General features: G+C 54.1%; 3 protein-coding genes across 3 annotated transcripts; 1 reads left to right on the top strand and 2 right to left on the bottom strand.

The window, feature by feature from the left end:
• Positions 1-6,120: 6,120 nt before the first annotated feature.
• On the bottom strand, positions 6,121-7,432 carry PG985_012467 (uracil-DNA glycosylase; the record flags this gene model as incomplete). The annotated part of the gene is made up of 2 exons (XM_066832233.1): positions 6,121-6,931; positions 7,056-7,432. The coding sequence occupies 2 exons, from the start codon at positions 7,430-7,432 to the stop codon at positions 6,121-6,123; spliced, it is 1,188 nt and encodes a 395-aa protein (XP_066680283.1).
• A 959-nt stretch (positions 7,433-8,391) lies between these two features.
• On the bottom strand, positions 8,392-9,801 carry PG985_012466 (uncharacterized protein; the record flags this gene model as incomplete). Its single annotated transcript, XM_066832232.1, is given in 3 exon segments — positions 8,392-9,120; positions 9,131-9,546; positions 9,603-9,801. 3 exon segments carry the CDS (start codon positions 9,799-9,801, stop codon positions 8,392-8,394), a joined length of 1,344 nt encoding a protein of 447 aa, XP_066680282.1.
• A 1,099-nt stretch (positions 9,802-10,900) lies between these two features.
• PG985_012465 (uncharacterized protein) lies at positions 10,901-12,502 on the top strand (the record flags this gene model as incomplete). The annotated part of the gene is made up of 1 exon (XM_066832231.1): positions 10,901-12,502. One exon carries the CDS (start codon positions 10,901-10,903, stop codon positions 12,500-12,502), a length of 1,602 nt encoding a protein of 533 aa, XP_066680281.1.
• Positions 12,503-12,546: the final 44 nt, after the last annotated feature.

Here is a 12,546-nt window from a genome sequence, read left to right as displayed (position 1 = left end):
TCCCGTGTAATCTGTACTTTTGCACTTTTGGGCGGGCGAGCCTGTCGTCGTCGTCGTCTTGGTCTTCTCACGAAGAAGACGAAGAAGTGCTTACTGTCGACTGGCGAAACGCGAATGACATCAATGAAGAAGTGAAAAAAAGGGTGGTCGTCGCTTCCCGTAAAGCTGAATCGAATGGGGGAGAAGGGATTAGGTTGGGAACAGGTTGGCAGAATAGTTGGTCTAGTATGGGACCGGGATAATATGCGTCTGTCGCCCGTAAATAAAAGTCGAGATAGTCTGATGGGGAAAATGGGCTGGATGACAGCACGAACGGAACGAACGACCGAACGAGTAAAATGACTTGAAGGAACGAATCAACAGCGGCCCGGGACGGCGAATGGCAGGTCAAGATGAAAAAGTATCAAGCAATTTCACAAAACCCTGAATAAGAGGTACTCGGTGCCAACGCGCGTAGGTTTCAATAAAGAAAGGATTGGGTCGAAGTCAAAACCAGAAGCCGACAACATAGACTTGCGAGGGGTGGGTATTGACGACGGATGGGAAAGTACTCTCTCTCTGTCTACTGTGTAGGTAGTATGCAATGTATGTAGTGTGACGGGGAGAGAGGCATCCGAACATGGATGGGAGCAATAACCCCCCTACCCTGTTATTTTAGAGTATGTAGCTCTCGTCTTTTTTTTTTTTTTTCTCCCCTCGTCGCTCTCTTCCTATCACACACACCGCGCGCAAAGCAACCAGGAGAGATTAGAGATTGTTTCGATTTGGCCTGCCCACCCAAGTCCTGTCGAGCTCAGGCCGGGGGGGTGTGGATGTGGATGCGGAACGAATGATGGGCCAGCAAAGTGTTTCTTGCTGGGTTGTGGTTGATGCTTCTCCTGCGTCTGGAAATGGATGCTGATCAAGGACCGCCTTGATTGGTCCAGATCCCAGTAAGCCGACAATCCCCTGAATCTGATATTGAAAGTGCTACCTAATTGGGGCAAGGCGCCTCGACAAACACATGCATCGTTCTTGTCCCGGCCTGTTGCAGTGGAGGCGCCGGCCACTGCTCCCCGCTAGCAGCCAGTGACTACTGTAGGTACATGGCTTCTTCTTGGAGGGCCCTGCTAGGTAGTTGACAGGAGGTGGGATGTGTCCAACGTTAAGCAAAGGGCCATTGAAGCAAGCTGGATACAACAAGCAAAGGTCTGATGCAAGGCTAGGTTTTATTATGCCCCGTCAAGCGTCCCCAAGACTCCTTGCTTTGTTTGCTCCTAGCTACTTGGGCCGAGGCGCAAAGAAGCAGCAACGCGAGCGCTCAGGAAATTGGAGGATGGGCTTCAGGATGGCTTGTCTAACCTCGGCTCTAAGCCGCTTTGGGGCATAGTTCGTCTCTGTGCCCGAGAGCATTACGGGGTGTCTTTTTTTCCATTTCTCACTTTCCACCCCCCAGTGGGCTGAAAAGTCCCCCCCAAAATCTTGTCGCAAGGATCTAAAATTACCACGTCCTATAACGCACGCTATCTCCCTATTAGTATACTCAAGCCTCTTTCACTATTTCCCTGACCAATTGTCTTGAACTCTATCGACACTTCTCGTCAAAATATATATTGACGCTGCAAGAACTCACTGCACGAAAACAAACTGTAAGTTGGCAGGCCCGAATATACGAAAGTTCCGACTGCAGCAGCCTGGCAATGAATGATACATACTGCAGTTGTCAGGCGCAATCTGAGAATGCAGTCCCCGGTATCACCGACATTGGGAGCTCCAATCTCTTCAACCTCCTGGCCCGTAACACGCTCAATTTCCGATGACGCCATGAGCAGCATTTTTTTTGCCGCGCAGTATGCAGGCACTGCAGTTGCAGAGTGCTTCGTACGACTCCTGCACGCCATAGGCAGTCAGTCCGTGAATCTGCTGCATCTGGCACGACGGTCCATGACGATCGAAGCTCTGCTGCTGCTGCTGGGCGTTAACAAGGGTGCATAAACTTGTTGCCTTTCAGCTACTTTACTCGATGCACCGGCTGGAAGGTGTCTCGTCATCAGCCGGCGGCTTTCTTTTCCATCGACGATGGCGAAGAAGAACATTACGAACAAACCACCGGGGTAACGTAGACACACGGAAGTATTATTCTTATTATTCACTGGTGACTGGTGTCACTCACTGCAAGCTGCCAACGCCAACACTACTTACAAGTATGCAAGCCAGCTCCCCCACCACGTCCCCACCCCAGCCCCTTTTCCCAGCCCAATCGAGAGCCCGCCATGCATGAAGCACACAGCTCATCAAACTGATGATCGGCCGTCTGGCGATGACTATTGGCTCCAAGGGATGCCCTTCTTCATGGTTAAGACAGACCAGATGTTGTATGAGTTGGCATCCTGCTCAGACTGCACAACACACACGCGCACACATGGCAGAGCATGGCAGGGCATGGCATGGCCCTGTCTAGGCTCTGCCATCTGCTGTAGACGAGATTCCGGACGCGGGGCACGCACCTTTGTCTATCTGTCCCGCGCCGGCAGAATCACCAGCATCGTATGGGGCAACGTGTCGGGCGAATAGTAGTCTAGCGAGCCCTACGGGTATTGCCCAATACCATTGCCCTTTTAGCATCACTGTATTAGACAGGTTGGTTCGGTGAGGCGAGGGCTCTCTGGTGCGTCATCCGTGTTGATGCTCAAGACCGATCTACCACACCATTTTAGCTTTCAAGGTTCAAAGCGATCGACGCCAGGCTGCACAACCAACTACCATATCCATCATCATCATTCTAACCGGCGTCGTCGCCCCGGGGGGCGAATCGAGGGCCCAAACGTTTTCGAGAGATTATTCACGCTTCGCCGCTGGGAAGCTTTCAAAGTTCCGATGCGTACAGACTGTATGTAGTAAAAGACCCACGGGGCGAGAGTGCCTGCAGGTTGGTTTAGTATACTGTGAATTGTCACACGTCACATACGGTTGTGCATCTCAGGAACCTGCAGGGCACGGCCGTGCAACGACGAGACCCAGGATTCTGCCGTCTCTGTCTTCTACTACGTCCCTTCTCTCCGAATGGTTTTATGTGCCGGTGCCATTGATCATTTCGCAGCCCGTCCGCTCTCCGGATCTGCCGCCGTCGTCGGCTTGCTCCACCGCCAACGGCCACCTACCAGTCTGCCAGTTGCAGCGAGTCGTGACAAACATAGCACCGTCGCATCGTCGTCCGAGTCCTGCGGGGTTGTCTTCCCAAAGTTGGCAGGCACAGGACAGACTGACTGTATTTCCGAAAAATCCCACGTTGCCGCATAAACCTTTTCGAGACAAGCAAAAACAGCAAGGACGGTCCCTCCTGTGGGGCCATCGGCAATCAAATCATCAGATGATGCTATCCATAAATCTGACATGTCGCCCTCGTTTCATCATCCCGACTTCATTGGACAGCACCCAGGAAGCACGTTGCAATCTTCATGAAGTCTCCTTGTTCGTTTTCCTTCTTTCTTTTTCCTTTGCTCTTCGTATTCAACAGCCGGCCCAGCTGGGCAGCTTGTCAGAAAGCTGGGGAGGGGGGGACTGTAAATGCCCATATCGCACGGTGGTTCTAAGAAGCAAAAAATCGCTAACCCAGGAGGACGGAGGTTAGTCATTCCAGCTTCCCGGGACTTTTGGTTTCAGATGGCGTGCTCAGCCCGCCTTCATTATTCAATGTCTCACACTTACATGCATCATATTTTCCCTCTTCTCGATTAAACCAATCAACTCGGTATGGCAACTGATTTTGCACATGATCTGCGTACGCTCTATAAGCACCTTAATCTGCATGGAGCATGTCTTAGATAATCTCCAGCTGACCAGGGGTGGTTCGCTCCCCTTTTTACTCTCCGTCATCGTGTTCATCTACGTTAGTCGCGCCTTCCTGGTAGCCCATCTAGAACTTCGCCTGGGTTCGTAGAGATAACTGGACAGCGGAGAGGCGCCAGGTTATCTGATTCCAAGACAGTGATAGAAATCCCCCGTTGTACACCCGGGCCCAGGTCACCACCAGGTCTGACCTTGAGTTGTACACTCCGGTCTCACTCGATGTGCTGTATCTGGCAGAAAGGGTCCGCAAGACCTCACACCGTACTATCACGACGAAAATGACACCCCCAAAACTGAAGTGGTGCAGGTGGCCCGGTAACTGGTCCCTGAAATCCGTCTGTGAGCCCACTTCACCGCCTCTTACCATGGTCTCTCTCATCGGAACTTTCAGTCGTGGGGAGTTTGTGTCAGGGAGGATGGGACCTCGTACCCCATGGACACCATAGGCGAAGATGTATACAAGATATGGGTCCCCTTATGTGAGCAAGTGTCATCTCTTCGCAGTGCAAGTACGGACTAGGGACGCCATCAAGGTAAGTACCGATATGCTCGATGCCACGGGGCAACTGACAATTAGCCGGTGTTGAGAAACTCACAAATCTACCCGTGCTTTCGACCAGCTGGGCAACAGCCGCATGGTACGGCAGACTGTAGGATATACTCTTCCTGTCCAGGAGAAGGTGCCATGTCATCTGTGGGAAATCTCAACGACTTACACAGGTCACACTATGCAACTTCGGATACCGGCACTCGAATCTAATATTCATTGTCTCCCCACCTGTGATATCGGTAATGGAGGTCATGTTGAGTGCGCAGTCCACATTGCGTCAATGTCGCTAGGTTATACTGTCTCGAGAGCTGTTCTCATTTAAAGGGGGGCGGGCGGGCAAAAAAGGTCACGAGGAGTTGGCATGTGGGATACAAATAACGCTTATCAAAACGAGGTGCTCGCCTGCGACGTGTACTTACTCCTCTTGTTCGCTTTGCGGCGTTGCGAAACAGTCTCGTTTGTTTTACACTCCAGTCTGGCTGTCCTGGCTCATGTAGATGGGCGTAGCATGCGAGGTTGTCTTTCGGCATTGGAGCCTCCTTGCGTCACCCCCTGATATGCTTGACTTGGGAGTCCTACCGGCTGTCTATACATTTGCTTTCCTGTGATGGAACACAAGAATCACATGGTAACCCGCCATGGACCAACGGTTGCCTGCTGGCATTGCCACGTTACGGCTGCAATGTCGTACGGTTTCATCTTTTCTATTTCATCGTCCCCCTTCGACTGCCAGATCGAGTTGATCCGAAACTATCAGGGAGGTTTTCTACCAAGGGATAAAAGTAGATGGACGGAGTATGAGTATGGAGAGATGGAGGACAGAGCGGGCGATAAGCCTAGGGGAAAAGTATCGATATATGAGCCCCGCGGAGCCAAACACGCGAGTTACCAAGCTTCAGTATGGCTTGCTACGTAGGCTATTGAACGGTCTCCGTCCTGGTGCAAAGCCGATCTTCTAAGCCACATAGGGTGATCTGTCGACCACAAAGTAGTGTAAGCGAAGAGAAGGAAACAACGGCGGCAAAGCCCTACACTTTCATGACCGAAAACAAACACTCACCACTGAGCATGATTTGTATCCCGCCCATCAGAAGCTCAAGACGATAGCCCTGCTGGCAGGCAGTCCTGGCTTGCCTCAGGCATAACACGTACAGCAGGCCAGGCTTGATCGATGGTATAAACGCGAATCTGGCGACCAGACTCCGAGGAATTATTAGCGCAGTGATCGATCATTGTAGCATGTCTCATACATATCTCGACAACATAGTCCAATAAATCACTTCAACCCACGTAAACACAGTATATACCCGGCATTTCTTGCATTGAAGCGTCATTTGTATGTGCAAAGCTGCCCGCCCGGATCGGGCAACATTATAGAGCTCACTATTTTCGTTATAGCCGTCGATGGACCGTCAAGTGTAGTATCCCCAGAACCAATCATCGAACCCATTACCTATGATACATTGTGTGTGTGTATGAACACATCCCCTTCCCCCCTGATTTCCGCTAGTTCCCATCATCGTTATTCGCATGCAAATTTTGCCCTTATTACTCCAGAACGGGCGGAAACATCGTAAGCCAACCTTTTTCGTGCGTTTTATATGTAGTTCGTCATGACCAGTGCCCCAAGACCTGGAGACTGGGAGTGCGTGTACGCGTGGGCGAATCCCTCCACTCGGGGTTGTCCGCGCGCACTTATGCCTCAAGTGCTTTTGATAAGCACACCCTCTAGATGAGAATCCTCATTTCTCTTCTCCAACGGGCGGGTTCTCGCCCGCCTTGTCCAACACCTTACTCTTCTCCTGCACAGTGCCATCGTCCTCTTCTTCATCTGTACCCGACACCACGACGGCAGGGGGAGGGACAATATTCTCCTTCTCCTTCTCATCCTTTACCTCATCAACGCCCTTGGCCTTGCCGTCAATCTTGCTCTCGGTCTTGCTCTCGACCTTGCTCTCAGCCTTGGCATCTGCTGCCGGCGCTGCGGCTGCCGCCGGTGCCTTCTTAGGAGTCAGGTCCCAGTCGATCTCCGAACCGGGCCCGTAGCGCGTGACGAGCCAATCATTGCCCTTGCGGAAATGTCCGCAGTCAAAGAATCCCCGCATGGCGCTCAGGGGACTGGGATGGACGGACTTGAGGACGAGGTGGCGCTTCTGGTCCACCTTCAACACGCGCTTGCCGGCCGGCGTGCCCCAAGCCATGAACACGACGCCCCGGGTGCGGCGGGCCGCGACCAGGTCGATGACCTTTTGCGTGAAGCGCTCCCAGCCGCGGTTGGCGTGCGAGTTGGCCTCGTGGGCCCGCACCGTCAGGCACGTGTTGAGCATGAGCACGCCGCGGTCGGCCCAGGGGACCAAGTAGCCTGCGTTCTTGTCGGGAACCACGAAGTCCGGGTAGTCCTTCTTGAGCCCGATGAAGATGTTGCGCAACGAGGGCGGCGTCGTTGTCGGGGGCCGCACGGAAAAGGCCAGGCCGTGCGCTTGGTTGACGTTGTGATAAGGGTCCTGGCCTAGGATGACGACCTTGACGGTGTGGAAGGGGGTATGGCGGGACCTGGAGAGCGGAAAGAACCCGTGTTAATCAACTTTGTGCTACGCAAGTGGTCACGGTGGAGAAGTGGGAGTGAGAGAGAGAAGAAGAAAAAGAAGGCAGACGGTGAATGAGAGCAATAACGCACCATGAGTAGATATCCTCTTGCGGCGGGAACACTTTCTTGCCCTGAGCCTTCTCGCGTTCGAGGAATTGCTTGAGATCCAAAAACTCCTTGCTCATGATCTCGTCCTTGAGGTGAGCCAGCCAGCTGACGTCCAAGGTGTCGATCTCGAGCTGCAACAGCTTCTTCTGCTCTGGCTTCAGGCTGGCCACCCACTTGGCCTTGTCGAACTTGAGTGCCGGCGGCTCAGGAGCAGCAGCTGCTGCTGCCGAGGAGGAAGAGGAGACGCCATTGGCGGTGGCGGGCTTGGGGGCCCCGAAGAAGGATGTGATGCTGGCATTGGGCTTCGACTTCTTGTTGGCCTCTGTGGCGGCGGCCGCCTTTCGTTTTAATGTCGACATTGCGGTAATGTGTGAGATGGAGAAGGACGGACGGAAATTATTCTTCTCTGGAGCAGACCGGGGCCGTAGCGTAAGCGCCCGTGGAGAAGTGATACACCCTTGTGGGTATTGGTAAGGGTAGGCTGAGGAGGGAGAGGAGTATGCGAAGGGAAAACGTCGATGTACCCGTGAGAAGGTAATTTTGAATTGGCTTATTTTGGGCAAATGCCGAAAGGATCGTGGATCGTGGATACTGAAACTGAGAATTGGATCTGGGGAAAGAGAAACAGCAATTTAGATCGAACAAAGTGGTGTGTGGATTCGTAGCGTAGCGTAAAGTAGCGTAGCAGAGGAGAAAATGGGAGGCTGTAACCTACACGTAGCTGTAGCCTGTAGGGAAAGTGGTGCTAGGATTATCGACGTCAGAGCGCGTTTTAGACGCGACGTGGAGCTCAGTTCGTGTGAGAAACGCGAACCGGCCGCGGTAAGCTAAAGTGCTTGCATTAACCTAAGTTAGGTAGGTAGATTAAGTAGGTATCCGTACTCCAGATCGTGTAAGCTCCGGTTCACAAGGGTGCCATGCCCAGGACCCGGATCAATCAATCAAGCAAGCAAGCAATCAAGCAATCAAGCAATCATCGACCCAAATGTGGTGAGAAGTCTGTCGAGCGGAACTATAGGTGTTTTTCATTAGAGGAGATGGGCAATGGAGCATCTCAATTGCTAAGGGTTTTCTCGACTAGTGTACAAACATATCTAGGTATACTACTTATCGTATCGTTACACGGACGCTAAATGTCCCGTCTATGAAGTCATCATCTATCCGGAATACTCGCGTTCCCAACATCTATTTGGACTCCTTTGTTCCAATCCGTAAGCCGGCCAACGCTTCTGATGTAGGTATCGTGTGAAAAAGTCTGAAGAAAACGCCTGCTAATGCAACAAAATCAAGGTGTGAGTGGGGAGATGCTGTGGCTGCCTCAGGGGCTCGGAGTCTCGCGCCCGAGCTGCTCTTTGGCCTTCTTTTCGTTGATGCCACGGAAGACTCGCTTGCCCACTTCGTAACTGCTGATCATTATAGCACATGAGGGCGCGACCTTGAGGACGCGCGGGAACCAGCCTTTCCATAATCCCGACACGCCCTCGGTGGCAATGATGTGTCGGAGCAACCGCAGCATAGATTGCTCTTCTGGTGCCAAGTTCGCGGCCCCGGTCGCGGCCTGCTTGGATCCATCTCGGAAGACTTGTGTTCTCGTCTTGCCAACGTCAAAGGGCATTGTGACAATAGTCGCAAACGCCCCGGACACAGCGCCGGCGGCAAAACTATCCAAGAAGGTTGCCGTATGGTTCTCCCGGCTCTGGGACCGACTGCGGGCGCGTGTCTTGGAGCCTTCTTCTGGCAAAACCGATCGACCACGGCGCTCCTCCCGCATGTCTGTAAGCTTCCCTCGAATAGTCTCGTATCCGAACCAGTACATGCCAGAGAAAGGCACATCGCGCCACAACGTCAAGGTGATACCACGCCAGAGGGAGCGATAGCCGTGTTGAGCGACCATATCCTTCACGCCGCTGACCGTCTCGGCCATGGCGCTTGTCGCATTGGCTCCGCGAGACGCCTGCAGACGCGTGCGGAAAAGCTCGATCGGGTTGATAGCCGAAGCCGCAACCACTCTGGCCGTAGCCCCCCGCGAAGAGGGGTGCAGTGGTGTCTGAGCTGACCTTGTTTATGGGGCTCGACTTGTTGTATCGGAGCCATTCGTAGCCTGTGAAGTAAATGATGTTGGCTGGCACGGCCATGAGCAGGGTCGGCGAGAGACCCCGCCAAAGTGTTGTGATCCCCTCATTGCGAGCAATCTTCCTAATGCCGTCGAAAGTGGAGTTGAACGTTCTTCGTTGCGCATGTTCCACTGCGCAGTCACCAGACACCTGCGCCCCTCCTATATTTGTTGCAATACACGCCTCAGCATTGTTGTTCATGAAGAAGACCTCCCGGCAGCAGGCCGTGACGCCGAGATTGGAAGGGCGGAAGACATTCGGTGTCGAGGTCGCGAGCTTTTGCAGATCGACCGTGTAAGCTTGCGGTTGAGGCGAGACTTGGGATTGCAGGCGAACGCGCACTACGTCGAGTGGCGTCACTATTCCAAATTAGCATACAAATTTTTGCGCATTGGGTCGCACGGCAGCAACGCACTCAGCATAGAAGTGAGCAAGCTGCCCGAAATGGCAGACAGCATCTTTTGACCGGGAGTGATTTCGACGGGGGCGCCGGGCTCATCATCTTGGGACGCGACCATGGTCTGTCCAACAAAAGCATCTTCGGGGTGCCGCGAATGGCCTTCGAACCTGTCGTGATTCAGGCCACTGCTGAGGCTCTGAGTTACGTTACTCATCGTGTGGGCGACCCCCGGGTTGTCCGGGCAGGGTCGCTTCGTCTAGTCGCAGGACAATGGGAGGGAGTATATTCGTTTTACAGTCTGGCTTTATGTTGAGGAAGAAAGAGGAAATTGGTAAATTCGCTCAGGTGAGGGGGCGAGCCATGAAGGCAACGGCGAAAAGGGTCAAGGATGGCGATAGTACAGAGCGATTGCGGACTGGATTCCCCAGGCCGGCGTGTGTACTACTACTAGTAATTCGGGCCAAGACTTTTTTTTCTGCGCTGCGCAGTGCAGCTTGCAGGAACCCCAAAGGTGAGCGGACCTCGGACCCGCTGGGATGGAATTCGCGGGTATCAGCGGGGGATCAAAAAGGCGTGTGTCAATCCCACGCTGACTAACGGGATTCTGTCAGGAACCAGCAGGTTGTTGTTGTTCTTCTACAACCGGCGAATTGATTCTTCAAATACTCTATTAAAGGTGCGGGCATTTCCAAGATCAGTCACGGTATCCATCGCCACACAATCCCCCTTTGGAGATCCCCCCTCATTAGTATCCCCAAACTACCATCGGCCATCATCAGAAGGAGCAATCCAAACCAGGTCATGATGTCATCCGTCAATCAATCCGTTGGAGTACCCATCCAATAATCACCGTTTGGGTAGTGCGTGTACTACTACAATAGCAGCCTTTTAGGATACATGTAGTCGAAGAATAGGTCATTCTGGGCAAGATTTATTTGTACCAGACGTGCGGCTTGAGGGGTGTAGTACGATGCATGTATGCAATATTCACGATCCATTGTCAATTGATGCATCATGGCCATTCGATGTCGAATGGATTGGCCTATCCTACTCCGACCTCTTATCAATCTCTCTTCCCGGAAGTTTCCGGATTGCCGGGTTATCAATCTAGCGACAGCCACGCTTCGATTACATAATCGCTCTGGGACCGATAAGATAAAGCATAGCCTCCCATCATTCAGCACCTCGCCGGATGACTCCCATCTGATCTGCGGGTTCAGATTACATAATCAGTTGCTTTAAAGGGCCTACATGTAGAATCAGTAGTATCAGTAGATGTTGAACCTGATCTTGGGAATACAAATCTGCACAATATGGAGTCTGAATTAGAGAACTTCAGAGAACAATGGCGAGCTGAGGTGGCGCGTTCCAGAACCGCGGCCACCAGCAGCAGCACACGGCCAAAGGCACAGGCGGTTTCGTCATCGTCATCTAGAGCGCCGCCTCCTCCCAGGAAGATTGAACCGTCCACAAACCCGAAAATCGCCTCTAAGATTGCATCGCACCAGCACCAAGAAGACGATGACGATCTCACCAGAGGCCAGGCGTTTGATGAACCGGCCGGTCCGGCAATAACCCCTAACACGCTGGCGGCGTTTGAACAGGGCCCTGGAGAGACCGAGAAAGAGCCAGAGACGGCTCTCGAGTTCTATGAAAAGGCCGTGGACAAGGAGTCCGCCGGCAAGCTTGGCGACAGTCTCCACCTGTACCGCCGCGCCTTCAGGCTGGACAACCACGTCGAGAGGGCCTATCGAGACAAGCATTTTCCAGGCCGGTGGGGCAAGCAACCAGCACCAACCCCTGAAAACGCGGCCCCCAACCCGTCCAATGCGGCCGTCACGGTTCCGAACACCGCCCATCATTCCCTAGATGGACCCCCCCTCTCGCTCCCGGACCTCATCGCTAGCTTCGCCGGGCTGAGCATGCAGCCAGCGCCGCCCGAGGTGGAGGGCATGCCGCCTCCGCCCTCGCCGCTGTCGGCGCTGCCCGAGGAGATCCTGGTGCACATCCTGCGGGACGTGGCGCTCCTGGACATTGCCGACTTCGTGCGCCTGTCGCAGGTCTGCAAGCGCTTCGCTTTCCTGGTGGCCACCGAGGACCGCATCTGGCGTCGCGTCAGTCTCGGGGAAGAGTTCGGCTTCGGCGCCATGGTCTACCACTTCCAGCGGGGCATCTCCTGGGAAGACCTGAGCCGCGACGCCGCGACGACCCTCGAGGAGGCTGAGAACCTCCTGAGCCTGGAGGAGCTGCGGCAGCACCAGAAGGCCGAGGCCGAGGCCACGACGCTCGAGCTGGTGCGGAGCAGCCTGTACGCGTCCTCGTGGCAGAACATGTGGCGCCGCCGGCCCCGCATCCGGTTCAACGGTTGCTACATCAGCACCGTCAACTACATCCGGCAGGGCCACTCGACCGGCAACCAGATCACCTGGAACAGCCCCGTGCACATCGTGACATACTACCGCTACCTGCGCTTCTTCCGCGACGGCACCGTCATCAGCCTGCTCACGACCGCCGACCCGGCCGACGTGGTCCACAGCCTCACCAAGGAGCTCGTGCGCCAGCATGAGAACAAGGCCATGACCCACCTGCCCACCGCCGTCATGGCTGAGGCCCGCAAAGGCCGCTGGCGTTTGTCGTGCCCCGCCCTCGACAAGGACCCCGACGCCGATGTCGACCTCGCCGAGCTCGAGGGCAATTTGTTCATCGAGACCGAGAGCGCCGTCGGGCCCAAGTACGAGTACCGCATGGACCTGGCCCTCAAGAGCGCCGGCAAGGGCGCGCGCAACAACAAGCTGGTCTGGAAGGGCTTCTGGAGCTACAACCGGCTGACGGACGACTGGGGCGCCTTCGAGCTGAAGAACGACAAGGCCTACTACTTTAGTCGCGTCAAGAGCTACGGCTTCGGTGGCGTGTAGAAAGACTCCAACTGTTTCCTGAACCCTAGAATTGACTAACTAGA

The sequence above is a fragment of the Apiospora marii genome (assembly GCF_038362585.1).
Source record: "Apiospora marii strain CBS 49790 chromosome Unknown utg000009l_segment0_segment0, whole genome shotgun sequence".
Lineage (NCBI taxonomy): Eukaryota > Fungi > Ascomycota > Sordariomycetes > Amphisphaeriales > Apiosporaceae > Apiospora > Apiospora marii.
The sequence above is the reverse complement of the archived record's forward strand: the minus strand, read 5'-3'. Positions and strand labels throughout refer to the sequence as shown.